Genomic DNA, 25634 nt, shown 5'->3' with positions numbered 1-25634 from the left:
TATCTGGAAAGATTTCTACTGACTCTACTCCAAATTCTGACTCTACCATCTGAATGTCTCAACAGAAATTGAGACTCATCAGACCAGGCAACATTCTTCCAGTCTTCAACTGTCCAATTTTGGTGAGCTCGTGCAAATTGTAGCCTCTTTTTCCTATTTGTAGTGGAGATGAGTGGTACCCGGTGGGGTCTTCTGCTGTTGTAGCCCATCCGCCTCAAGGTTGTGCGTGTTGTGGCTTCACAAATGCTTTGCTGCATACCTCGGTTGTAACGAGTGGTTATTTCAGTCAAAGTTGCTCTTCTATCAGCTTGAATCAGTCGGCCCATTCTCCTCTGACCTCTAGCATCAACAAGGCATTTTCGCCCACAGGACTGCCACATACTGGATGTTTTTCCCTTTTCACACAATTCTTTGTAAACCCTAGAAATGGTTGTGCGTGAAAATCCCAGTAACTGAGCAGATTGTGAAATACTCAGACCGGCCCGTCTGGCACCAACAACCATGCCACGCTCAAAATTGCTTAAATCAACTTTTTTTCCCATTCTGACATTCAGTTTGGAATTCAGGAGATTGTCTTGACAATCATATAATCAAATAAATGTTTAATACTTTGTTGAGAATCCATTGCAGGCAATGACTGCTTGAAGTCTGGAACGCATGGACATCTCCAAACGCTGGGTTTCCTCCTTTGTGATGCTTTCCCAGGCCTTTACTGCCACTGTCTTCAGTTGTTTTTCCGTGGGTCTTACTGTCTTAAGTTTGGTCTTCAGCAAGTGAAATACATGTTCGATCGGGTTGAGATCAGGTGATTGACTCGGCCTATTGCAAAATATTCCACTTCTTTGCCTTGAAAAACTCCTGTGTTGCTTTCGCAGTATGTTTTGGGTAATTGTCCATCTGTAAAGTGAAGTGGCGTCCAATCAACTTCGCTGAATTTGTCTGAATCTGGGCAGACAATATATCCCTATACACTTCAGAATTAATCTGGCTGCTTGGGTCTTCTGTCACATCATCAATAAACACGAGTGACCCAGTGCCACTGGAAGCCAAGCATCCCCATTCCATCACACTGCCTCCATGGTGTTTTACAGATGATGTGGTATACTTCGGATCATGAGCCATTCCAAGCCTTCTCCATACAGTTCTGGTACAGTTTGAGCCAGTTCCAGAACTGGGCTGGCTTTTTTAGATGTTTTTTGGCAAAGTCTTAACAGGCCCTTCTATTCTTGAGGCTAATGAATGGTTTGCACCTTTTGGTGAACCCTCTGTATTTGCTCTCATGAAGTCTTCTCTTTTAATGGTAGACTTGGATAATGATATGCCTACCTCCTGGAGAAGGTTCTTCACTTGGCTGTATCTTTTAAAGTTTTTTTATTTTTACCACGGAAGGGATCCTACAGTCATCCACCACTGTTGTCTTCCGTGGACGTCCAGGCCTTTTTGGGTTGCAGAGCTCACCAGTGCATTCTTCTTTTTCTCAGAATGTACCAAACAGTTGATTTGGCAACTTCTAATGTTTCCCTATCTCTCAGATGGATTTTTATTTGTATCCTAAGGATGACCTGTTTCACTTGCAATGAGAGCTCCTTTGACTGCATGTTGTGGGTTCGCAGCTTCCAAATGTGAATGCCATGCCTGGAATCAACTCCAGACCTTTCACCTGCTTAATTGATGAAGAAATAACAAAGGAATAGCCCACACATGTCCATGAAACAGCTTTTGAGTTAATTGTCCAATTACATTTGTTCCCTTGAAAAAGAGGAGGCTGCATATTAACACTGCATGAAAAGGCCTGTTTCAGGGTATGTCAATACAAGTAAAACATTTTGTAATGATGACAAGTAAAAGGCTAGTATAGAGAAGTCATAATATGAAAAGATTTTAACCAGTCGTAAGATGTCAGCTCTTGACATTTCTGGAAACTCCTTGATCTTTGCACATGCAAATTAACTCTTAAAACTTGCCTTTTGTCCTCATTCTGATTTCAACAGTTTACACTCAGCAGGCAACCTAAAGTTAAAAAGCAGTATTTCTATAATTCCTAAACCCTTCCTCCAATTTGGATGTGAATACCCTCAAATTAAAGCTGAGAGACTGCACTTTAAGTCCATATTCATTCTTTAACTGTAACACCTTAACTTGAATATATGTAGGTATACAGCCAGAATAACAAAACTTGTGTCAGCATCCAAATATTTCTGGACCTAACTGTAGATATTTATATATCAAATATTGATAACTGAATGGATCATTTTGCAAGTGATAGCTCAAACAATGAAAGAATGTTTAGAAGTTGTGAAGAGTATGACAATTTCACTGAGAATCAACTCATCAGTTTGCCATTTGATCAGCAAGCCATGTGCATATAGGCATTGTGCAAATTGGAGAAAATTTTACTCTTACTGCACAGCAATGTGCCAAAACATTCTATTCTGGTGGGAGCAAGAAACTAACTGTTCAGAGATTTGAACTTATTGTTTTGAAAATAAATATTTCTCATTCGACAATTGAGCTAAAGTGTTTGAGAAAAACAGTAATAGATTCCTCATCAATCTACACACAATACCCCATGATGACAAAGCAAAAACAGGTTTTTAGAATTATTTGCAAATTTATGAAAAATATTATATATCACACTTACATAAGTAATCAGAGCCTCTGCTGTGATGCTCAAATTGGAGCTCAGTTGCATCCTGTTTCCACTGGTCATCCTTGAGATGTTTTTACAATTTGATTGGAGTCCAGGTCTGGTGTACCGTGCTTCTAGCATCATGCCCAAGAAGACTCAAGGCTGTAATCACTGCCAAAGGTGCTTCAACAAAGAACTCAGTGAAATGGTCTAAACATTTTTTTTCGGTTTTTTAATACATTCGCAAAAATATCTAAACCTTTTTCATTTGGTCATCATGGGGTATGGAGTGTAGATTGATGAAATCAATTTAATACATTTGAGAATAAAGCTTGTAATATTACAGTGGGAGCGGAAAAACATGTGTGTGTCAAGGTCCAGGGTGTTGCACAATTAGCAAATTATGCTAATCCTTCTTTTAACAAGTAAGCTAAGCAAGACGCTCTAATATCCCTGACCAGAGCTAAGCTAAAACCTAACAGTTCACAGCTTATGAATTGGCTTCTTTTTGTGAATCCAGAAGGAGAGGATAGCAGAGGCGGCCACTTCTTCTAGTAACACACACAGCACCAGTATCTCCAACTGTAGAGGAATCACACAGGCACACACTTCAGCGGAAAGGATCAACTTCAATCAAGGGTTTGTTCCAAACGTCACCCGATTCCCTACTTTGTGCACTATTTTTGACGGAGGCCGAGTAGTGCACAACAGTAGTGCACAACAGTAGTGCACAACGGTAGTGCACAACAGTAGTGCACAACAGTAGTGGTATTCACTCCTCATCTCGGGGACCCACACAGGCGTTTCACTATTTTGTTTTGTAGCCCTGAAAACGCACACCTGATCCACTGATCAATGCGTTGGTGATTAGCTGACTTCTCTGATCACTTGTGCTAAACCTAGACTGGATCAAAGAAATGTAAAGGCTGGGGGTCCCTGAGGTTTGAATGGCTCTGGATTACAGGCAATTTGGTGGCATTTGAGACGGATTCAGCTGAAGGGACAGACGGGTCAAATTGTAATGTATGTGCGTCATCGTTTGGACTGAACATTTGCGTTAATAAAAAAAAATCCCAACAGAAAAATATGCTTTTAGAACAAATTACCTTCAAATGAGCTTCAACCGCAGGATTCCAGAAGGCCAAGTCAACCACTATGAGAACTCCTCCAATGAATGCTCCGACCATGGAGCCAATGTTGACCAACAGGCAGACCTGGGAGTTAATAAAAAAGTGTCAGGAGTTTTTGCAAAGCTAAGCTAACTATTAACAAAGCTATTAGCCAAAGCTAACATAGAGTAAAGCTAGACTGGGCTAGAAGATTGTTGAAACAAATTGATTATAAAGTATAACTTTTGAGCTAGGTTACAAGAAAAAATAAACAAATAATTAAAATTAAGATTTTGGTCTTGAATGAAAGACCACTTCAATTGCAAGCTGCACTGTCTTCTTGCCATAATGTAAGGAAAAAGCTAATTCAATAGATTATTTTCTGAGTTGTGACAAATATACAGTACAGTATCATCCAGCATGTTTTAATGAGTTAACGTCTTGGTTATACTGCAGTCTTAATGCAAGACCTGTATTCCCCTGTTTGTCATTTGCCCACGTTTAGCCACAGTACTATATAAAGCCTAAGTCAAGGTTTAATTTTAGCCATGACAAACATAATGTATAAAAAGGAACTGATGTGAGCAATAGGCAATGTAAAATGAATGACAAAAATGTATGTTAATGGCATAATAATTGATCTATAAAATGTTAAATAAATTGTCATTTGTTTATTGAATCATTTAAATCCGAACAACTAGCAATCATTAGCAGATCAATCTTGAGAATACAAAAATGCTTTGCTATTGTCTTTCAAATGACCTCATGACTACATCGCTTGCCTGTGGCTGATCGCAGTTCTCTGGATTGTGGCAATAACCAGAGGTATGAAAGCAGCCTGTCATGGTTGTAAACCTGGCATATGTAAACATTTATTATCAATAAACTGGCACATTTCTAATGGAGTAAGTGGATTATATTGTGCTGTTGGGCATGTCAATCTGTAATCCCCCGTGAAATTAGACTACATAAAGATTCCTACACAACATACTGAGTATTTCTCAGGAATTGGTTGGTAAAATGTTGCCGCTAGCAATGTCATCTGTGTTCCCTAAAGATATTAGACTATATACAAATTCCTATACACCCTACTAAGTATTTCTTGAAGGTCATCTCCCAGTTCCAATTGTCTAGTTCTCCCACTATAGGCCAAGTGTCCCAGAGCTGAGGAAGCAAAAATGAGCAATGGTGTACGGGCTAATTAGATGTGTATTTCTTCAACGATAGGAGGGATTTGGTCATTATTTCATGCTTGTTTTATTAATTAACAGTGGACCATTAATTACATAATTCAAGTCAAGAGCGTGCCTCTGTTTATTAAAGCCATAGCCACTCTGTGGAAGTCACCCTCTGAGTTTTGTCAGCAACACGTGACCATGGAGGGCACTCCAAGCAATTGTGTTGGGGATAGGGTTTGAGATTCACGGCTAGTGATTTAAGGTTACGTCAGAGGCGGCGCTACCATTAGGTAAAGTATGCAGCCGCCTAGGGCCCCAGAATGCCTGGGGGCCGTGTGAAAATTCTAAATAAAATTTACAAAAATATTAAATATAGTTCAGTATGTTATTTAGCATATTTATCCCAAACATTTCTTCCAAACATGTAAAGAAATTATATCCTGCCTTCCATTCCATTATTCATGTGCGAGACGAACCCGAACCTCTTACTCGAATGGTTTGTCCCATATTGTTTCTCAGACCAGCAGCGCGAAATATGTTAGTAGCTTAATCAGTTAGCTTAAAGTAAGAGAGGCGGATAGGAAATCTGGGAATTTATTAAACGTTTATATGTTAGCGGTGCAGCAAAAAGACGGAAGAAGGAGGAAAACAAAACTTTTATTGGCACCCTCCCAAAGGTGACCATTTTTCTTTCTTCTGCCAACAATGTTAGCAATAGTAGTTGTTTAGCGGCTGCGGATAGTACTATTAACGTGAATAGCTTAGCGGCTGCAGCTATTCCTGAAGACGATTTGACATTGACAGGCCATGAAGAAAGCACTATAGACCATCATCATAAACGGACACCACCAGAGACGACATTAAAGAGGGAGAGAGAGAAATAAACACTACCAGAGACAAGACATTAAAGAGGGAGTGAGAGAAATAAACACTACCAGAGACAAGACAGTGAAGAGGGAGAGAGAAAATGTACAGAACCAGAACATTAAAGAAGGGGAGAGAACGAGATGTAAATAAGCACAACCATAACAAGGACATTAAAGAGGGAGAAAATCTACAAGAGAGCAAGATATATGCATTGATCATAATTTAGAAACATTACACTTAAACAACATGACTATAGGTGCTTCACTGTAGTTGAACAACATGACTAGGTGCTTCACTGTAGTTGAACAACATAACTAGGTGTTTCACTGTAGTTAAACAACATGACTAGGTGCTTCACTGTAGTTGAACAACATGACTAGGTGTTTCACTGTAGTTAAACAACATGACTAGGTGTTTCACTGTAGGTGAACAACATGACTAAGTACTTCACTGTAGTTGAACAACATGAATAGGTGCTTCACTGTAGTTGAACAACATGACTAGATGCTTCACTGTAGTATAACAACATGACTAGGTGTTTCACTGTAGTATAACAACATGACTAGGTGTTTCACTGTAGTATAACAACATGACTAGGTGTTTCACTGTAGTTGAACAACATGACTAGGTGTTTCACTGTAGTTGAACAACATGACTAAGTGCTTCACTGTAGTTGAACAACATGAATAGGTGCTTCACTGTAGTTGAACTCAGAAGGCAGTGTGGCTCAGAAGGTAAAGAAATACATTATTTAGGGGCCTCAGTCTCTGCCTAGGACCCCCAAATCACTAGAACCGCCTCTGAGTAACATTGTTTAAGAACAATGGGCTTCATTCACCAATATCTTTATAGTTTTTTTCTTACATTTGTTTTTGAGAAAGTATATGTGAGATTGATGATGTGTTCTTAAACCCCAGAATTGTTTGCACATATGTTCTTCTTATATTGATGAATCCCATTGTCCACATTAATTGAAAATGAGTGCCAGTAGTTCCTAATTAGCACAGGTAAACACCCCACCAATCCCCATAAAAGGGCATGACACTGTAGGGCCGTGTGCGCACACAGATATTCAAAAGAAAAGTTGAGAGAGAGGTTAAGAATGCCCATACCAAAATCTAAATATGGAGCACCGAACTCCAGTCATAAAAAAAACTTAAGTAGTTCGGAAGTGGAGGTAGTGCTGCAAACGAGCTGTCATATTCAGCGGTGTCAGTAGTGGATATAAAATGACAAGATGCATGGGATGCTATTACTGGTTCAGTGAACACGGTATCCGGAGAAGAACGCACAACAAAGGAAGTAAGTAAAATGGTTTGATCTCAAATCTGAGGCCTTAGAAAATATTGCCAAACAAAGAAAATAAGTTTGTAAATGATTACAACCCCCTTTACAAAAAAGTTGGGACGCTGTGTAAAATGCAAAGATGTGCATGATTGGGTATAAAAAGAGCATCCCAGGGAGGATGAGTCTTTCAGAAGTAAATATGGGGAGGGATTCACCACTCTGTGAAAGACTGCGCAGGTAAATAATGCAACAATTTAAGAATAACGTTTCTCAACGTAAAATTGCAAAGAGTTTGAGGATCTCATGATCTACAAAATATCACAAAAAGATTCAGGGACTGCGGAGAAAGCTCTGTATGCAGCCAAATTGAGCTCAAATGTAATGACTGTAAGAAAATCAAAATGTAACGTACACGTAATTTAAACATTTAGCCTAGTTTATACAATTCGTAAAATTCTCTACACAGATTGCATTGGGAAAGCAGTGCATGGAAAGGCTATGATTTTCACCTTATAATGGTGTGATTTATGGGTAATCAGGTGCGAGAATTCAATGCCCAGATAAAGGCCCGCCTCCACGCCAATAGAGGCTCAAAACTTGGTTTTGAGAAAACATGACTCGAAGGGAAGAAATCAGCGAACGTGGAGAAAACATTTCTTCGTTCAAACACGTTAAGATCGGACGCGAAAATCCATTTAATGATTTTAGCATACACTTTTTCCACGCTTGAATCCGTTTTTTTCATACGACTGAATTTAGTTTTTTCATACTATGAAATATTTCAGTTACGTTTTTCTTTTCTTACAGTAAATACATTTGAGCTCAATTTGGCTTCATATCTCTGTACGCAAGGGACAAGCCCGAAAAACAGTATTGGATGGCCATGATCTTCGGCAAAGCATTAAAAACAAACACGATTCTATAGTGGAAATCACTGCATGGACGCAGGAACACTTCCGAAAACCATTGTCTGTGAACACAGTTTGTTGCTGCATCCACAAATGCAAGTTAAAACTCTACCATGAAGAAACCTGACGTAAGCAAGATCCAGAAACGACTCAGCGTTCTCTGGTGAACTGAGGCAAAGTGGAAAACTGTCATGTGGTCTGACAAATCAACATTTTTAATTATTTTTGGGAATCATGGACTCCGGGCAAAAAAAGAAAGGGACCATCCAGCTGGGTATCAGTGCACAGTTCAAAAGCCAGCACCCGTGATGGTATGGGTGTGCATTAATGCACATGACATGTGTGACCTACACATCTGTATATATACATGTTTGTATAACAATATATACATGTTTTGGAGCAAACATGTCTGGAAGGCAGCATAACGTCTTTTTCAGGGGAGGCCTTGCTTGTTTCATCAAGACAACGCCAAACTACATTCTACACGAATTACAACAGCATGGCTCTGTAGTAAAAGAGTCTGGCCTAGTTGCTGTCCAGACCTGTCACCCATTGAAATTATTTGGTGCATTATGAAACGACAAATACTATAAATGTGACCCCAAACTGTTGAGCAGCCTATATCAAGCAAGAATGAGAAAACATTTCACTTTCAAAATTACAGCAACTGGTCTCCTCTGTTCCCAAACTGTAAAACTGTAGAATTAAAGTAAATGCAAAAAGTTATTATTTGGCACAAACAGGACTCAAAAGTCAGCTCCTGGGTGTGCATAGATTATGTTCTCACCTAAGAACAAATCCCAAATCAGAATCTTTGTGGAAACTGAATAAGTGGGTTTTAGGAAGGAATTTCTTCTTAAGAACAGTTGATGAATGAGGCCCAATGTCTAATTGCTGACTCAAAAACACAAAAATAACATTTGTTTATTGGGGTATCAAATTATAAATTAACGTGAATGGCTGAAGTTCACAGGTTTTTCATTTTTCAATAACTTTGGAAAGGGACATTTTGCTCAGATTGCGGGGGCAACTAACACTGCGGTGAAGTTATCTTTATATTCAAGATTCGGAATTTGATCGTCAATACCTCATCAACGAAACCTACCAGAAAGACGGCAATTACATATTCTGAATCTGCTGGCGATAGCGAACAAGCAACAATGTTTTCGCTGTTTTCTCTGTTGCGTTCAGTTTTTGAAAGACGACATTACAGTCATGTCTATGGCAGATTTTCCGTGTATTCTCCGTTAAGGGAGCGTGTTGAAAGTGCGTATTGAATGTAGTTTACTGACAAACGCCAATTGCATTGCAACCAATAAAAAAATAAACCAATCAAAACGACTAAAGAGCTCAGAACTCGGTGCCCTAACATTGACATGATGATTGTTTTGCATTATAAAAAAATGTATTGTCTGTTATTAAAATAAAGGTCAGTACTTGAGACCCAAGGTAACTTTATAATAGACCATCAGGGACAACTGCCCTACCATGAACATCATTCAGTCTTATAATTAAGGAAATTATTTATTATTAATTTAAACATTTTAATTCAGAGAAATCTCAATAGCTCTGACCCAATAAAACGTCTGTTGAAATAACCAACTGATGTAGCTTCAGGGAGACCTGCTCTACCATCAACATGCTTTAGTTTGGCAATTTTCCATTTTGGACAATATTACTAGTTTATAAAGCAATGTTTCATGAATAATTTTCAATAGCTCAGACCCAATAAAACTTATATGGAAATAATCAACTGATATAGCTTCAGAGACAGCTGCTCCACTATCAACATCCTTTTGATTGGCTATTTTTCCATTTTGGACATTATTACTAGTTTATATATTATTTTTTCAGGAAATCTCTTCAATACCTTGGACCCAATAAAACTTAGATGGAAATAATCAACTGATATAGCTTCAGGGACATCTGGTCTACCATCAACATTCTTTAGATAATCTATTTTTCAATTTTGGACAGTTTATAAAGCAATTTCTCAAATTATTTTCAATAGCTCGGACCTAATAAAACGTATATTGAAATAATCAACTGATATAGCTTGAGGGACATCTGCTCTACCTTTAACATCCTTTAGATTGTATTTCCCCCCCCCCATTTTGAACATTTATAAAGCAATTATTCATGAATTCTGTTCAATAGCTCGAACCCAGTAAAACTTATGTCAATAATCTACTGATATTTCCTCAGGAACAGCTGCTCTACTGTCAACATCTGTTAGTTTGGCTATTTTTAAATTTTTTACATTATTACTTAATTTATGAAGAATTGCTTTATAATCATGTTCAATACCTTTTGGACCTAATAAAACGTATATGGAACTAATCAACTGTTGAGTGTTGCTTGTTCGCTATCGCCAGCAGATTCAGAATATGTAATTGTTGTCTTTCTGGTAGCTTTCCTTGATGAGGTAATGACGTTCAAAATCCGAATCTTGAATATAAAGCTAACTTCACTGCAGTGCAACATATGCCATAAGGTGCAATGTTTCAGAGGCCCTTGAGTGGTACAACTTAAGTTGTTCCAAATAAATGCACCTAATTATGCCTTTTTTTGATCTTGGGGAACAGGCTAGCCATTGTTTAAATTACTGCGGGAAACAAATAGTGAATCATAAAAGGGCATTAGATGGGGGTGTATTTTGAGGTTTGAATATTTTTTTATCAGGCCCCACTTGATAAATCTTTCATTGTTTGAATATTGTTCCTGTGTTACATTGTTCTCTTTTCCTGATGTAGTTTTAGTCTCTATTTTAAAGGTCTATTACGATTTTAGTTATGCTATTAAAGTCCTCTGTTCTCTCTGTGACAGTGTATGCCATCACAGCATGGCAGCAACTACTAACAACGCTACACTGATTGGCACAGGTCGTGATATAGCCCAGCAGCGCTGCCATATTGTTATTTACTATAAATGTATTGAAAAAATAATAATAAAAAAGATAACAGTTAATCAATGAAGATGGCATATACAGATAGGTCCAGAATAAACTGGACACTGAAACAAGATTCGTTATTTTGGCTGTTGACCCAAATAAATTAAAGTTAGTTAAGTTTAATTTGAGGGTAGTCACATTCAAATTGAAGGAAGGGTTTAGGAATTACAGCTCTTTAATATGAAGCCCCCTCTTTTTCATGGGACCAAAAATAATTGTACAACTGATTCAAAAGCGATTTCATGGACAGGTTTGGACTATTCCTTATTTCTTAATCAATTAAACAGGTGAAAGGTCTGGAGTTGATTCCAGTTGTGACATTCACATTTGAAAGCTGTTCCTGTGATCCCATAACATGCAGTCAAAGGAGCTCTGAATGTAAAACAGGCCATCCTTAGGCTGCAAAAAAAAACATCAGAGAGATTAGGAGTGGCCAAATCAACAGTTTGGTACATTCTGAGAAAAAAAGAACACATTGGTGAGCTCTGCAACACAAAAAGGCCTGGATGTTTCCAAGGTGTTACGCTGCTATATTATTGTGCTGGGGGACATGAGGGATGTACTACTAACTTTTCTCAGTTTCCTCCAATTTAAAATTTTAGAAGGAGATGAGGTCCTGGTCCACACCTGCGGATTACCTGGTTTGGGGGGACCGTTGCTGTTCCTGTCCTTGTCCACCTGGTCATACTTCTGACCTAGTCTAAAATCAAATATACTCTGGATTTAGCCCAGAGAAATTTATTTATAATATCTCACCCGGCACAGCCAGAAGAGGACTGGTCACCCCTCTGAGCCTGGGTCCTCTCTAGGTTTCTTCCTAAAATTCGACCTTCTTAGGGAGTTTTTCCTAGCCACTGAAATTCAACACTACTGTTGTTTGCTCCTTGGGGTTTAAGGCCGGGTGTCTCTGTAAAGCACTTTGTGACAACTGCTGTTGTAAAAAGCGCTTTATAAATACATTTTGATTGATTGATTGATTGATGTCCATGGAAGACTACAGTGGGGGATGATCGTAGGATCCTTTCCATAGTAAAAAAAAAAATATTCACAACATCCACCCAAGTGAAGAACACTCTCCAGGGGGTAGGCATATCATTATCCAAGTCTAACATGAAGAGAAGACTTCACAAGAGCAAATACAGATGCAAACCCTTCATAAACCTCAAGAAAAGAGAGGCCAGATTCTGACAAATTCAGTGAAGTTGATTGGAAGGCGTTTCACTTTGCAGATGGACAATGACCCAAAACACAACCAAAAAATATTTTGGTTCAACCCCTTGAATTAAAGCTGAAAGTCTGCACTTAATTTGCATCTCAGATGCTTAATTTCAAATCCATTGTGGTAGTGTACAGAGCCAGAATTATGAAAATTGTGTCTGTGTCCAAATATTATACATTTTGATCTGTTGTTTTCTAAAATTATTGTGTGGTCTGTATGCCTGTGGACATTGTGTATACTCTGAAAGGAAATCTGTATCTTTTTTTTTACGGTGGATTAGCAACATTTACATGTTTCTAATGCACCATAATCCATAGCCTACCCAGAAGAGAACAAATTATTTCAAATGTGACAATGACAATGTATCTGTCGTCAGTTTGTAATTCAATCTCTTTTGCCCTCTGGTATTCTCTGCATTGCTGTCATTTGACTCACTGGTAACAATCCCGGGTATTTGAACAACAGGTTGGATAACAGTCCAGCAATGAAGAACTGAAGATTGAAGTAGAAAAAGAACAGTTTAGATTATTTTAAAGTACTTCACACTGACAGCAATAAGCAATGCAATAAACTGAATTGCTGAAATATATATTAAGTTGTCATTACAAAATCAATATGTTATTCAAATTGATAAAATAATAACATTAAAAATGTATTGCAAAACATGTTCAACCTTTATTACTAATACTATTTAGTTCTACTGAAGTTACATATATATATTCATCTTAAAATGGTCTTTGACGGTGAAACAAATAAGATTTAATGGTAAAAAGACAATGTTCCCACTTACTAGTATTCCAGTGACGGGGGCAACCCTGAGCAAAGTCAAAAGGGAATGGGTCGGTTCGTGTGTTGTAGCAAACAGAAATCCTAGTCCAACACTTAATAACCCGCTAACCATCTGCAGAGACTGACAAAAACACACCCTAACAAATAAATCATCCCTCATTGAAAATAATCACCCATAAGTTTACACATTTTATATGCCACTATATTAAGCAAGCACAATTCAACTAAAATTTATTATTCAAAAGTCATGTGTGTATATATAAAATCCTTATCAACCCATGGCAAATGAAGCATTCCTCCTTCTTAATAATCATTCCACCTTCTAAATATTTATGTTATGCTATAGTTATCACACACATTTTTCAACAACTTTCAATATGCACCCCAATGTGTACACATGGGAACCTTCAGGAAGCTTTTTAAAACCCTTCACTTTTTTGAAGAGACTCATTTTAGTTATTTTCATTAGGATATTTCAGGTATTGTCTGGTAATGTTTCTGAATGCATGTCCTGATATTGAACCATGATAAAGTAGCCTACACAGTATATTATAAAAAACATTTTGTTTTAATTCTCCTGTAGTTCCCCTTTCAAATTATCGCAGTTCCACTTCACTCTGCATTTCAACTATTCACATAATAGAAGCTATGTTAAGGGTTGTCTATGTGTGTGACCCATACATAAAGAGCTATACACTCTGTTATATTAAAATTAAAATTGGTAGAAATGTTCACTTGTTAGGCACCTGACACCACAAATGAGAGCTTACATACAGTTATGAATAAAAATATATTCTGATAAACTAATACATCTGGCATAGAGCTGGCCGATAACAAAAACCCATACTGGGAAACATTATCTGAATTGTCCAGGTAATCTACAGTTATTGTTTATTATTATTTATTAATGTATTAACATTGGTTGATTGTTGTCGCCCTCTCTTGTGAATCCTAAAATCTTATCATGGATGCCCGTGATAAGTAGTTGTTGCGATTATACCCAGCTCTAATTCTCCTCATCTTCATGATAGAGCAACTATTCTATTGATTTTAAAGCTACTTTCAAGTTGTCCCATTTATCTATGTTCTCACCCCTAACACGGCAGGTTGCTTCAGTAACAGGTCATGGAGAGGTCCTTTTCGGGGAGGCATCAGCTCAGTAGGTTGATAATATTTGATCAGCGGTTTTCGTTTGTCGTCCGCGTTGTCCTCGTAGTCGTGATCCGCCTCATCGGGTTGCTGGATGTCCATGGGGATGTCTGCACAAGCCATGATGTCTCAGTCAGAACACCTGGGCTGAGATGATATTGAGTCACGGATCAACATAATACACTTGTGAAACAGTAAAGCAATCATTACGGTGGGAAAAATAGCTGAAACACATTTTTACTACAATAATAATACACCTAGAGTCCTTGAGTAAAACAACATGACCTCTGTCATCATCACTCACCACCATATCAAAACATCTGATCTATTTACCTTGAATGGTCTGTGATTCAGACAATCAAACATAATTTACAGTGTTAAGGATTGTCATAATAAAAAATGCATTCATATGCTAAAGGTGTACATGCTTTCTATCCTTATTTTTGTATTTTTTTATAATTTATCTCCTTGAGACTCACCAGAGCTTATTTCATGCCTGTATTGTTGTCCAGCCAAGGAAAGTTGAGTTTTTAGCATCCCTGTGATGATCAGATAGAGGTTCTTTTTTTTTCTCAATGTTTTTTTTTCTACCATTGACATGGGGGCAGGGCAGTTAATTTAAACTGTAAACCACAGTTGCCACACATGAAATTCTTTGTAGCGCATTTTGAAAGGCGCCTGTTGTTCGTACCAGAAACATGGTGTTTGCAACGTCTCACGTGATGAGAGCTACTGTGAGATGCGCAATACGACACACTTAGGGATTCTGTGGTTGAACTTTTCTAAACCGTTCCACCCTGTGAGGAACCGTTTGTGTGTGTGTGTGTGTATGTGTGAGTCTGTGTGGTGTGTGAAAACCAATATCCTTGTCCATCACTTGCTTGCTTACCAGACCGGTACAGACAAGCGCCTAGTGTGATTTCCTCCATAAAGAAAGAAACCTACAGCAGAAGGTATGTAAACTTTCTAGAAGTTCATTTCAAAATAATAACGTAGCACCGCATACTTACCAACTAATTAAAATGATCATGGAATTGTTACAACCATTTAAGTTTCGACAATATTATTTCATGTCATGATCGTCACATCTGACGTAGTGAAACGTGATGAAATGTTCTACATTTATTCTGCACTGTTTATCAATGGGCATTCTTAACAGGTTAATGAGATACACATTTTACTCCGATGAATGTATGGTCATCACCATACCTCTGGGCAGCCTCAGAGATGCCAGTGAGGGTCAGCTGATGCCAGAGAAGTTCCATTGCGTCTTCAAAGATGTCTACAAGGTCTTCCTCAAGGGGCAGCCAAAAGCACTGGGGGTATTTGTGGCAAATATTTTCCCCTACGGACATTTATTATTTCAGTTGGTCTAATCTGCAGATATATCAAACGAGAAATAAAAGTTGTTGAAAGACATTTAAATGATCTTTTCCTGCAAAGTGACGAGGACTGAACTTGTCATGGACTAGAATGTAGGAACAACTGAAATTATTTTATATTGGGCCGGTTTAACTGACATAGATAAACGCCTAGTCCTGGACTGAAAAATCAATCTCAACAGAGACTAGGGTTAATCTGTGTTCGCAAAACCAGACCTGAAAGTCATTCTTTATTTTGGACTAGATAAATGTGTGTCTGGGAAACCGTCAGTTTTGTCATCTGATTACATTGTCTTCTTATCCTGGTAAGGCTTCTCAGCTAATAGCTGGAGTCCTTATAATATGTCTAGGGTTTCTTGTTGTCCCGGACCAGACCGGAAATTCTCCTTTGTCCTACACCATGCCCAGTTTTCTGGTAAGAAACAGAGTATTTCCAATATTTTATTTTATTTATTTTACTTCGCTTCAAGTCTGTAGCTTTTCCCTGTCCCCTTGTCAGTGTGAATTGTGTGAGTGTGTAGTGTAACTTGCTGATAATACATTTACTTTTGATTAAATATTTAGTAATTTGACTAAACACATGTGTCTCCTGAAGTTCATGGCTGCTGGTATGCTGTCCTACGCTGCAGGTCACTCTCCAAATATATGTGTGGTGAGTTAAATGTTTCCCAATCACTAAATTCACCTAAGTAGTAGTTTAAAATGGGAATCAAATACTGCATCTCTGAAACAAATTGGACCGTGTGCATCTGTCTATCTCCTGTTTCGACAGACCAAAGTATCATTTTCTTTGAATATGATAAGCAGTTTCTGGGCAGTAGCTGCTATTTCTCTCTGCATTCTTCACTTATTACAACTAAAGTCAGAGCCGAGGGTGAGGAGAAATAACCTTTATTATTTCATGTTTTATCAACAAATACTGCATAATAATAATGATGATGATGATGATGATGATAGTGATGCATTCATTTGTAATAACAGTAATAACACATTTGTTAATAAGAGAAAACTATTAAAATAACACAATGCAACACATTGCAATGTTTTTGCGGTTTAATTCTGTGTGAATTTTTGTCAGCAAACCGTTTAACCACAATGACTTAACAACATTTAATCCAACAAAAAAATAATGTATGGCTAATTGTTGTGTATACTTATGATTGTCTTTTCTTTTTTAGGTATTTCATGGAATCCTTGGAATAATTGCAGTTCTCCTGTTAACTGAACTGATTGTTGCCATGGTGATGATTTACTGGGAGAGTAAAGCAGTGTGCAGACAGCATTTTAATGTTCTGGTAAGACACTAAACATTTGTAATATTTATTTTTATATTTACTTTGGCAATTTCAGAGTTGGGGTCGACTTAAACTGAAGTCATTTCAGGAAGTAAAATGGTATAATGATTCAAGCATATGTTTTTACTGACTTCTAAATAAACTAAGGAGTAAAGGCAAATTATTTATGTTTTTAAAAACCATTATATAAGAAAAAATAATCACTTGATGGTTGTTTTTTCTCCTCCAGCCTATGGTCACCCTGAAGCAGGATGTTTGAGTCTGGAAGATAAAAGGCACATAGAGAAATAACTGCGTGAAATAGCTATAAAAAATATTATACTTATTAATATGAGTTAGCCTAGTGATTGCTTTTATGTTTGTGTATTTTTTGTGTGTGTATTTTTCGTATTGTACAGTAGCCCTATACAAACCATGGCTTTTAAGTAATAAACGGACCACATGTAACTACAAATGAGCTTACGAAGAAATACATTTAATTATAAATACATTTTAAAATATGCATTCTGCAAAATGTTCATTGTACTGTTGCACAGATATTCTATAGCAAAAAGTAAACATAGCATTTAACTAGTAGAAATGTATAATGACAGACTTTCTCTATACTATAATTATAATTTGCATACACCTAATAATGTGATGTGGCATTTTAGAATTTAGGCAATATGTTCACTTTACTTTTTGTAATTAAAATGAGAAAAAACGTATATTCCTTCATGTTTCCATTTTTACAACAATATATACAATTTCCAGTCTTTCTGGCCATAGTAATAGGCTACAGATATTTTAATATAAACAAATATTTATATATACAGATATTTTTACCATTCTGTTAACATACCCTGATCAGTTTTAGTTGTTTGTCACCTGAAATTTCAGATTTATATACGATGTTTCACCAAGTAGTTTGGATTAAACTCATTTTTAAGTATCCTTTAACTTATAGTAGCCTATGGAAAAATGATGCATATGATAATTAAACATGTCTGATGCCAAAAAGGAAAGTACTGCCTACTTCACACATTTTATTCAATCAATCAAATGTTTTTATAAAGCCCTTTTTATATCAGCATTTGTCACAAAATGCTTTTATAAATACAAGCAACAACTGTGTTGATGCCCAGTGGCTAGGAAAGCTATCTGACAGAACATAACGTTTGTTTTAATAAATCGATTTCCTCATAATACAGTTTAGCACAGAAAGCCAACATTGAGTGTTGAGAGACCTTTTAAGTTGTCAATAATTTTTTTGAAACGTTTCTTTTGGGTAGCTTTACATGCAAGGACCTTAAACTGATGATGTGTTTCTCAAGCACTGTGTGGGGGGAAAAAGCATTTATATTGCGACTGTTTCTGGCATGGAAAAGTTCATCTTCAGTCTCACTAGAAATTGCTCAGTTCTTATGATTATTCCTGAGAAGTTATTAGATACCAGCAAGCCTATTACTGGCTAATAAGCTGCTCAAACGTCTAGTGGTAGAAAAGTATGTTGAAAAAAGTATGTTATGTTATGAAAGAAAAAAATAAGTTATTATGCCATGAGATGAAATAGCTTTGGCAGACTCGCTAGCAATTGCTCAATTCCTATGACTATTCCAGTAAGTTAGTAGATACTGGTACAGCCTATTACTGGCTAATAAGATTTTCAAAGGGCCAGTGGCAAAAGCTAACAGTTCATAGACGCTATTTGTGGTGGAGGTAAACAAAGTAAGAAATGTTAGTCAGTTTAATTGTATCAATTTCATTCACAAATTGCCAATTAGCTGTTAAAACGGCCAGTGGCAAAAGAGGATTTGTTCATAGAAATATGAAGCTACTGACACCCATCAAATGTAGAGATATGTGGTGTAGTGGTTAGTGACACAGCTTTTCATGTGGGTGACCTGGGTTCGAATCTCAAAGGCAATTTATTCTATTGCAATCTGACTGAACTAGGCTTGCCTGGTTTCTTGTTAATGCACTGAGCAAAATTATAAACGCAACACTTTTGCCCCCATTTATCATGAGCTGAACTAAAAAAATCTAAAACTTTCACAATGTACACAAAGGGCCTATTTCTCTCATGTTGTTCACAAATCTGTCTAAATCTGTGTTAGTGCACACTTCTCCTTTGCCGAGATAATACATCCACCTCACAGGTGTGGCATATCAAGATGCTGATTAGACCGCATGATTATTGCAAAGGTGTGCCTTAAGCTGGCCACAATAAAAGGCCACTCTAAAATTTGCAGTTTTACTGTATTGGGTGGGTCCAGGGGGGTCTGAAAACCAATCAGTATCTGGTGTGACCATTTCCATCACGCAGTGCAACACATCTCCTTGCATAGAGTTGATCAGGTTGTTGATTGTGGCCTGTGGAATGTTGGTCCACTTCTCTTCAATGGCTGTGTGAAGTTGCTGGATATTGGGTGACATGTCCGGTAAGTATGCTGGCCATGCAAGGACTGGGATGTTTCCAGCTTCCAGGAATTGTGTACAGATCCTTGCAACATGGGGCTGTGCATTATCATGCTGCATTCTGAGGTGATGGTTGTGGAGGAATGGGATATCAATGGGCCTCAGGTTCTCGTCACGGTATCTCTGTGCATTCAAAATGCCATCAATAAAATGCACCTGTGTTTGTTGTCCATAACACATGCCTGCTCATACCATAACCCCACCGCCACCATGGGCCATTCGATCCACAACGTTGACATCAGCAAACCGCTCACCCACACTACGCCATAGACGCTGTCTGCCATCTGCCCTGTTCAGTGAAAACCGGGATTCATCTGTGAAGAGAACACCTCACCAAAGTGCCAGATGCCATCAAATGTGAGCTTTTGCCCACTCAAGTCAGTTACGACGACGAACTGCAGTCAGGTCAAGACCCGGATGAGGACGACGAGCATGCAGATGAGCTTCCCTGAGACGGTTTCTGACAGTTTGTGCAGAAATTCTTTGGTTATGCAAACCGATTGTTGCAGCAGCTGTCCGGGTGGCTGGTCTCAGACGATCTTGGAGGTGAAGATGCTGGATGTGGAGGTCCTGGGCTGTTGGGGTTACACAGGGTCTGCGGTTATGAGGCCGGTTGGATGTACTGCCAAATTCTCTGAAACGCCTTTGGAGATGGCTTATGGTAGAGAAATGAACATTCAATTCACGGGCAACAGCTGTGGTGGACATTCCTGCAGTCAGCATGCCAATTTCACGCTCCCTCAAAACTTGCGACATCTGTGGCATTGTGCTGTGTGATGAAACTGCACATTTTAGAGTGGCCTTTTATTGTGGCCAGCCTAAGGCACACCTTATATTTTAATATAATGTCTACACTTGTTAGTTGTTCATACATTATGTAAAGACCTAAAGGAGGGATATAATTATAGGCTATAAAATAATGCTACAATGAGAAATATACACATTTATTGATGTTTGAAATGACATTTTCTTTTTTATACAAATTTGGGGTTTGAGGTTTGATGTCAATGTACTGTACCGAAGTCTGTAGGAGGTGACATGGATTCTTCTCAGTTGCTCCCCTGCATTGATGGTGTCTGAAAACAGGTAAGACTAGGGGGCCATAGGAAGAACTGACGTGATTATTAACTACAGAATGCTTGTCGAGCAGTTCGGTCATTCTATGCAATGAGAACGGGGAGAAAGTGGAGGATTTTAGTCTGGATATATAAAATCATTGTCAACCTGCACAATGCTCAGTTTAATGTGTTTTTCATGTAGTGAGTATGTATTTATTTTAGTTGGCAAATGATAGGAGTAGTTTATTTTGGGACAAAGCCAAAACACCTGCCTGTCTGAAAGGTCACCCAGTTACCAAAAAAGCAACAACATTTTTATTTTCGTGATTTATTGCATAGTACAGTTTCCATCAGTAAAGACTCCCCATATCCTTTTAGCATTGGGATGTCTGAGTCAGCCATTAAAAAACCACAATAAGATGTGTACAGTGCTTACCTAAAAAACAGATGTTAGCCATAGCTGCTCTGACTACAAGATTTACATCCTACTCTCCAGCTTGTGTTGAATTAATAGTTTGGCCTCATTTCAGTATGTAGTGGCTGATGAGGGCTGATACATTTTCTGTCTATATATCTAGATAAAAACATTTAAAAAAATAAATAATAATAATAATAATTGTTCCCAAATTATTTGATATGTTGTGATATTAATGACTAACAGAGATGAATGCAAAACCAACTGCTCCCATTGACCAGGCACAAATGATTGTGATTGGTGAACTCAATGGAGAGGGCAGAGACTACCTTCCAACTCTGAAATCACTCAGTGTAAGTTGAATTCTAAAATGGGTTAGGGTAAATGTTAAGGTTAATACAAAAGGATTAAGGTTAGGGTAAGAATAAGGGTTGGATTTAGGGATAGTTAGAGTTAGGATTAGGCTGAGAGGAGAGGTTAGGGTTAGAGGTAGAGCTAGGGTTAGGGTTTGAGTTAAGGTTAGAGACCATAACTAACCTTGATCAAATGTCTCCTAGGCTTTCACCCTATTGCAAATGGAAGCTCTTTCTTTTGGGACAACCGAACATATTGATTTCTGCCTTCAGGGCAAGTCTGTCTCCAAGACCTGCTTGAATTATTAGGAATATGGTGGCGTATGAAACACCCTGGGACACTTCCATATACCTGTCAAACGATCATGTATGTGTGTCGTCATTCAGCCTGAGAATCGAAATTTACTTTGGGAAAGAAAACTGGAAATAAACTTTTCTGAGGGATTACCTTCGTATGAGGTTCAACGCTGGGATCCCAGTTTACCAAGTCAACAAATACAAGCCATGCTCCAACTATGGAAACGACACATGCAGCCCACGTTGACTAACAGGCAGGCCTGAAAGTCAATAACACACCATGTCGCATTATCACTCTACTGGAGGCTTGAAGGCAGTGCTATCACATCACCATGTGACTGTATTTTTGGTACAAAACTGCCTCCACTGGCTTATAGATTTTTTTTTTTATGAATTGTTACCGACATATTAAAAATAACAATTAACTGTATATTTTCATTAAACCTTGTAAACCCTGGTAAACTCACACAAAATGTTTTCATTATATCTCCTGCCCAAATATCAATGTATTTTATTTGTCAAGGGCACCGAATAACGTAATCTGAACAATGAAATTATTGTGACACGGCACGCAGTAATGAAGAAATATATAAAGTAATGAAGAAATATATAAAGAAATATATAAATATATATATAAAGCAAAAATATATAAAGCAAAAATAATGATAGAAAATCTAAAATATACATAACCACAGTGATAAAAGGCTATTTTAAAGAATGTAGAAATGGGAATATGGACAGTATGAATAGTATAGAAATCTTAAATATTATAAATATAAGTGTGGTAGTGCCTATAAACGGATACATTAAAATGTACTAATGTACATGAAGGTACGTAGAAAGTAACCAGAGCGTATGAAGTGTTCATGTGATCAATAGATCAACGTTGCTGGTTGAGGAGCCTTATGGCCCGGTAGACCCCCCCCCCCCCCCATACGTTCCTGGGTATGTTCCTGGGTCTGGCATTAGATCAGTGCCAAATATTCGTGCACAGAATTGCTTGTGTGAGCAACATTATACATTGCTGAAAGTATAGAGAACTTGACTCACAAGCAAACAATTCAACTGGGAGCAAAGAATCGTGAGTGGAATGGCTCACGCAAGCTTGATTATACATGTGGAGAGAGTAGGGAACTTGACTTGCCAGCAAAGATCAATTCCCACTCACGCATCCTAAACTGTCCACTCTCAGACAGATTTGGATACAGATATTTTTGGATACACATACTCCCATTTTGAGATAATTAAATCCAACAGATCACTGATGATTATAGTGCAGAAACACACAGTGGGACTGATGCCTCCATAGTTCTCTCAAATACGTTTTTTCTGGGAATGTAGCCAAATGCAAGTCCTGAAATTGAACCATGATAACTCATGACAGTTTTTAACTTAACAGAATTGATTTGTCTGTAGCTTACTGTATTGTGAAATCAATTCCACATTATAATTACTTTTTTTTTTTATTAACACATATTTCTTGCCTAAAGCTGGAATATGTGGATAATAAATCCATCTCATATTACTGTGCCCCACCTGCCCCTAATGACCAGTCACCCCTGATTTATAATTCTCTTGTAGTTGTCACAATATCTATGTTCTCACCCCTAACACGGCAGGTTGCTTCAGTAACAGGTCATGGAGAGGTCCTTTTCGGGCAGGCATCAGTTCAGTAGGTTGATAATATTTGATCAGTGGCTTTCGTCTCTCGTCCCTGTGGTCCTCATAGTTGTGATCTGCCTCATCCGACTGCTGGATGTCCCTGGGGATGTCTGTACCAGCCGTGATGTCTCAGTCAGAACACCAGGGGAAAGAGTTCCGTTATCATCATCATTATCATTATCATTGTAAGGCTTAAAACCTAAGGCTTATAATTTCCTGCCTATAGTGTAGTCTCCGCCAGAAGTTGAGCTTGAGGCGTCTTTAACGTCCCTGTGATGTCAGAGGTGTGCTTCGATTCTCATGATTTTGTCTGTTTTCCACTGAAATGGGTGTAGGGCGGGTCATCTTAACACTTAACCACAATGGAACACTTTAGATGGATAGTTACTATTGCATTTCAAAAGGCGCCACTTGTTCAAACCACGAGGCTCCTTTAAGTTTCGGGTGATAAGAGATGCTATAAAGAACTCAATACAACACGCTAAGGTATTTTGTAGTTATGTTTTTGTGAACTTTTACTTTGTGTCTTTGTGTAGTATTTATTTAAATTTTTTTAAGAATTTCTGATCTCGTCCAAAAGGTAATTAGTATATTGTAAGACAGGCTGCTTATATTAATACATCTTTTATCGTTTGAATCAACAGGTCTCTGTTTTTCTAAAAGGTAATGCGGTTCTGATTGTAAACAGATTTACATGTATACAGAGTTGAGTGGGACTGGAATATTGTATTGGTAATGAACTGCTACGTGAGATCTCGTGGTTTGAGTGAGAAGGAGTGGTGAAAGTGAACCTCCCATTCTTGTGCCTCTGAGGAGATTACATCAGGGAAATGTCAGACAGGGACAAGCAAAATCCTTCTGTCATTTTCTGGTTGCTAAATTTCTACATAGTTCACTCAATTCCCGTTGATGCGAGAGAGAGAAAACCGAATAGTGAAGGGAATCATTGTGCCGTCTAAAATAATTTTTATTTCTAAATATCCCGTAATATTATTTACAGATTTTGTAAGCTGGTTAAAGAAAAGTTGCAGACGAGGGGAGAGTTGATTGAATGCATTTTTGCTGCAATTCTGCTAAAAACCATAAGGTGGAAGCCAATTAGGAATATCCCCTTAATGTTCAAATTACATCACTTGATGGTTGTTATTTCTCCTCCAGCCTATGGTCACCCTGAAGCAGGATGTTAGAATCTGGAAGACAAAAGGCACAAATTAGTGTACTAAACAAGAAATTACCATTTTTTATTTAATTCAAGATTGTTTACTTTTCATTTAGATTTTTTTGCGGTTGCCTAGTAATTGCTTTTTATGTATTGTGTGTATGTTCATACTGCGTAGCATTGTACAAACCATAATGAACTGGCGTCTTCAACAAATGGCCCTAAGAAGAAATAAATGCAAAATATAGTTTTAAAATATAGGTAATACAAAATGTTAATTGTTCTGTTGTACAGATATCCTTCAGTAACAAATATAATTACATCTTCCTTTTTCTTTTTTATTGTCTCTCCTTTGGCTGTTGTCAAAATGGGTTCAGTGTGATTGCGGTTGTGATGTGCGTACGGACGGAAGCCCCTGTTGTCCCTAAACCAATTAAATCGTGAGCTGGTGTAGAAGTAGCATAGACGCGGAAATCAGGGGTACTGCGGCCCCCCGCATTATTTTCACATTTCAGCGATATTCGCGAGACGTCTGTTAAACACCCCTCCCCTTGTTTAAACAAAGTTCTGGGATCTAGACCTGATGCCTTATCAACAAACACAGTGGCTGAGAAACACAACAGATTTTTTTCAGGGTCTATACGAGGTGGGTCAAAATAGACGTTTCAAAACAATTTGACAACTGACTCAGAACCTCCTGTAGGATATTAAAGTCACCACTAGAGTGTGACAGCGGCACATAAATCGACGATGGTGGCAAATGTTGCAAGCGTGAGCAACCAGTGATGGTGTTTGGTTGGTTACATGAAGCCATACTCAAGTTGATAATGGACTGTATGATTATATTTTGATATTTTAATAATATACCCGGACCGTTATTTAAATACATTATGTGACGCCCACAAGGAGGGTTATCATTAGGCTATCATTAGGCTAAAAACAACAGGGTGTCATATCAGTCTGCAGCACTGTAATTGTTATGGAAAAAATACTGAATTACAAATAAATGTATCAATTGTTGCTATACAGTAGCAGTGTTACATATATGTAGGCCTACCAGCGCTACACCGTCACAGGTTGGTTGATTCCTTTCACTTATTTAGAAATAATCGGTTTTTTCAGCAGGTATGATTTAATTATACATGAAATAACTTTTGTGTGATCAACCATCAACGGGGGAAATACGAGAGAACAATATGAATAATTTTCCAGGTGTAGGCTATTCAGATTGTCATTGCTGAAATACCTATAGACGTGTCCGCACGTTTTCTGGCATTTTGTGGTAGTTTATTCCCTGATCATAAACTGAACCATTTGGCCTTCCGTAGTGGTAGTCCCCAGATGTACAAACCAATCAAAATGTTTATTTTCTCTGAAAGAATTTCAGTTGGTTTCAGAGCTAAATGTAACGTAGTGGATTCCTATCGTCTCCTAGTTGCCTTCAAAATTGAAGTCCCCTTTTTAAAGTAAT

The 25634-nt window shown here is 37.8% G+C and overlaps 2 protein-coding genes across 4 annotated transcripts; one reads left to right on the top strand and one right to left on the bottom strand.

The window, feature by feature from the left end:
• Positions 1 to 1688: 1688 nt before the first annotated feature.
• On the bottom strand, positions 1689 to 14714 carry si:ch211-269k10.4. Of its 2 annotated transcripts, none has more exons than XM_034288657.1 (6): positions 14565 to 14714; positions 14029 to 14227; positions 12938 to 13057; positions 12583 to 12639; positions 3736 to 3843; positions 1689 to 3211 (listed from the first exon to the last, which is right to left on the bottom strand). In XM_034288657.1, exons 2-6 carry the CDS (start codon positions 14206 to 14208, stop codon positions 3113 to 3115), a joined length of 564 nt encoding a protein of 187 aa, XP_034144548.1. In that variant the 5' UTR covers positions 14209 to 14227; positions 14565 to 14714; the 3' UTR covers positions 1689 to 3112. The 2 variants fall into 2 exon arrangements, with proteins under 2 accessions (XP_034144548.1, XP_034144547.1); XM_034288656.1 differs by having other exon boundaries at positions 14029 to 14232; positions 14565 to 14712.
• Positions 6849 to 17469, top strand: LOC105018764 (membrane-spanning 4-domains subfamily A member 4D-like). 2 transcript variants are annotated; one of them, XM_020040635.2, is made up of 8 exons: positions 6849 to 7085; positions 14978 to 15038; positions 15245 to 15407; positions 15778 to 15882; positions 16063 to 16119; positions 16240 to 16341; positions 16646 to 16762; positions 16992 to 17469. In XM_020040635.2, exons 1-8 carry the CDS (start codon positions 7013 to 7015, stop codon positions 17019 to 17021), a joined length of 708 nt encoding a protein of 235 aa, XP_019896194.2. In that variant the 5' UTR covers positions 6849 to 7012; the 3' UTR covers positions 17022 to 17469.
• Positions 17470 to 25634: the final 8165 nt, after the last annotated feature.

The sequence above is a fragment of the Esox lucius genome, chromosome 20 (assembly GCF_011004845.1).
Source record: "Esox lucius isolate fEsoLuc1 chromosome 20, fEsoLuc1.pri, whole genome shotgun sequence".
Taxonomy (NCBI): domain Eukaryota; kingdom Metazoa; phylum Chordata; class Actinopteri; order Esociformes; family Esocidae; genus Esox; species Esox lucius.
This window is presented reverse-complemented; position numbering and strand designations above follow the sequence as displayed.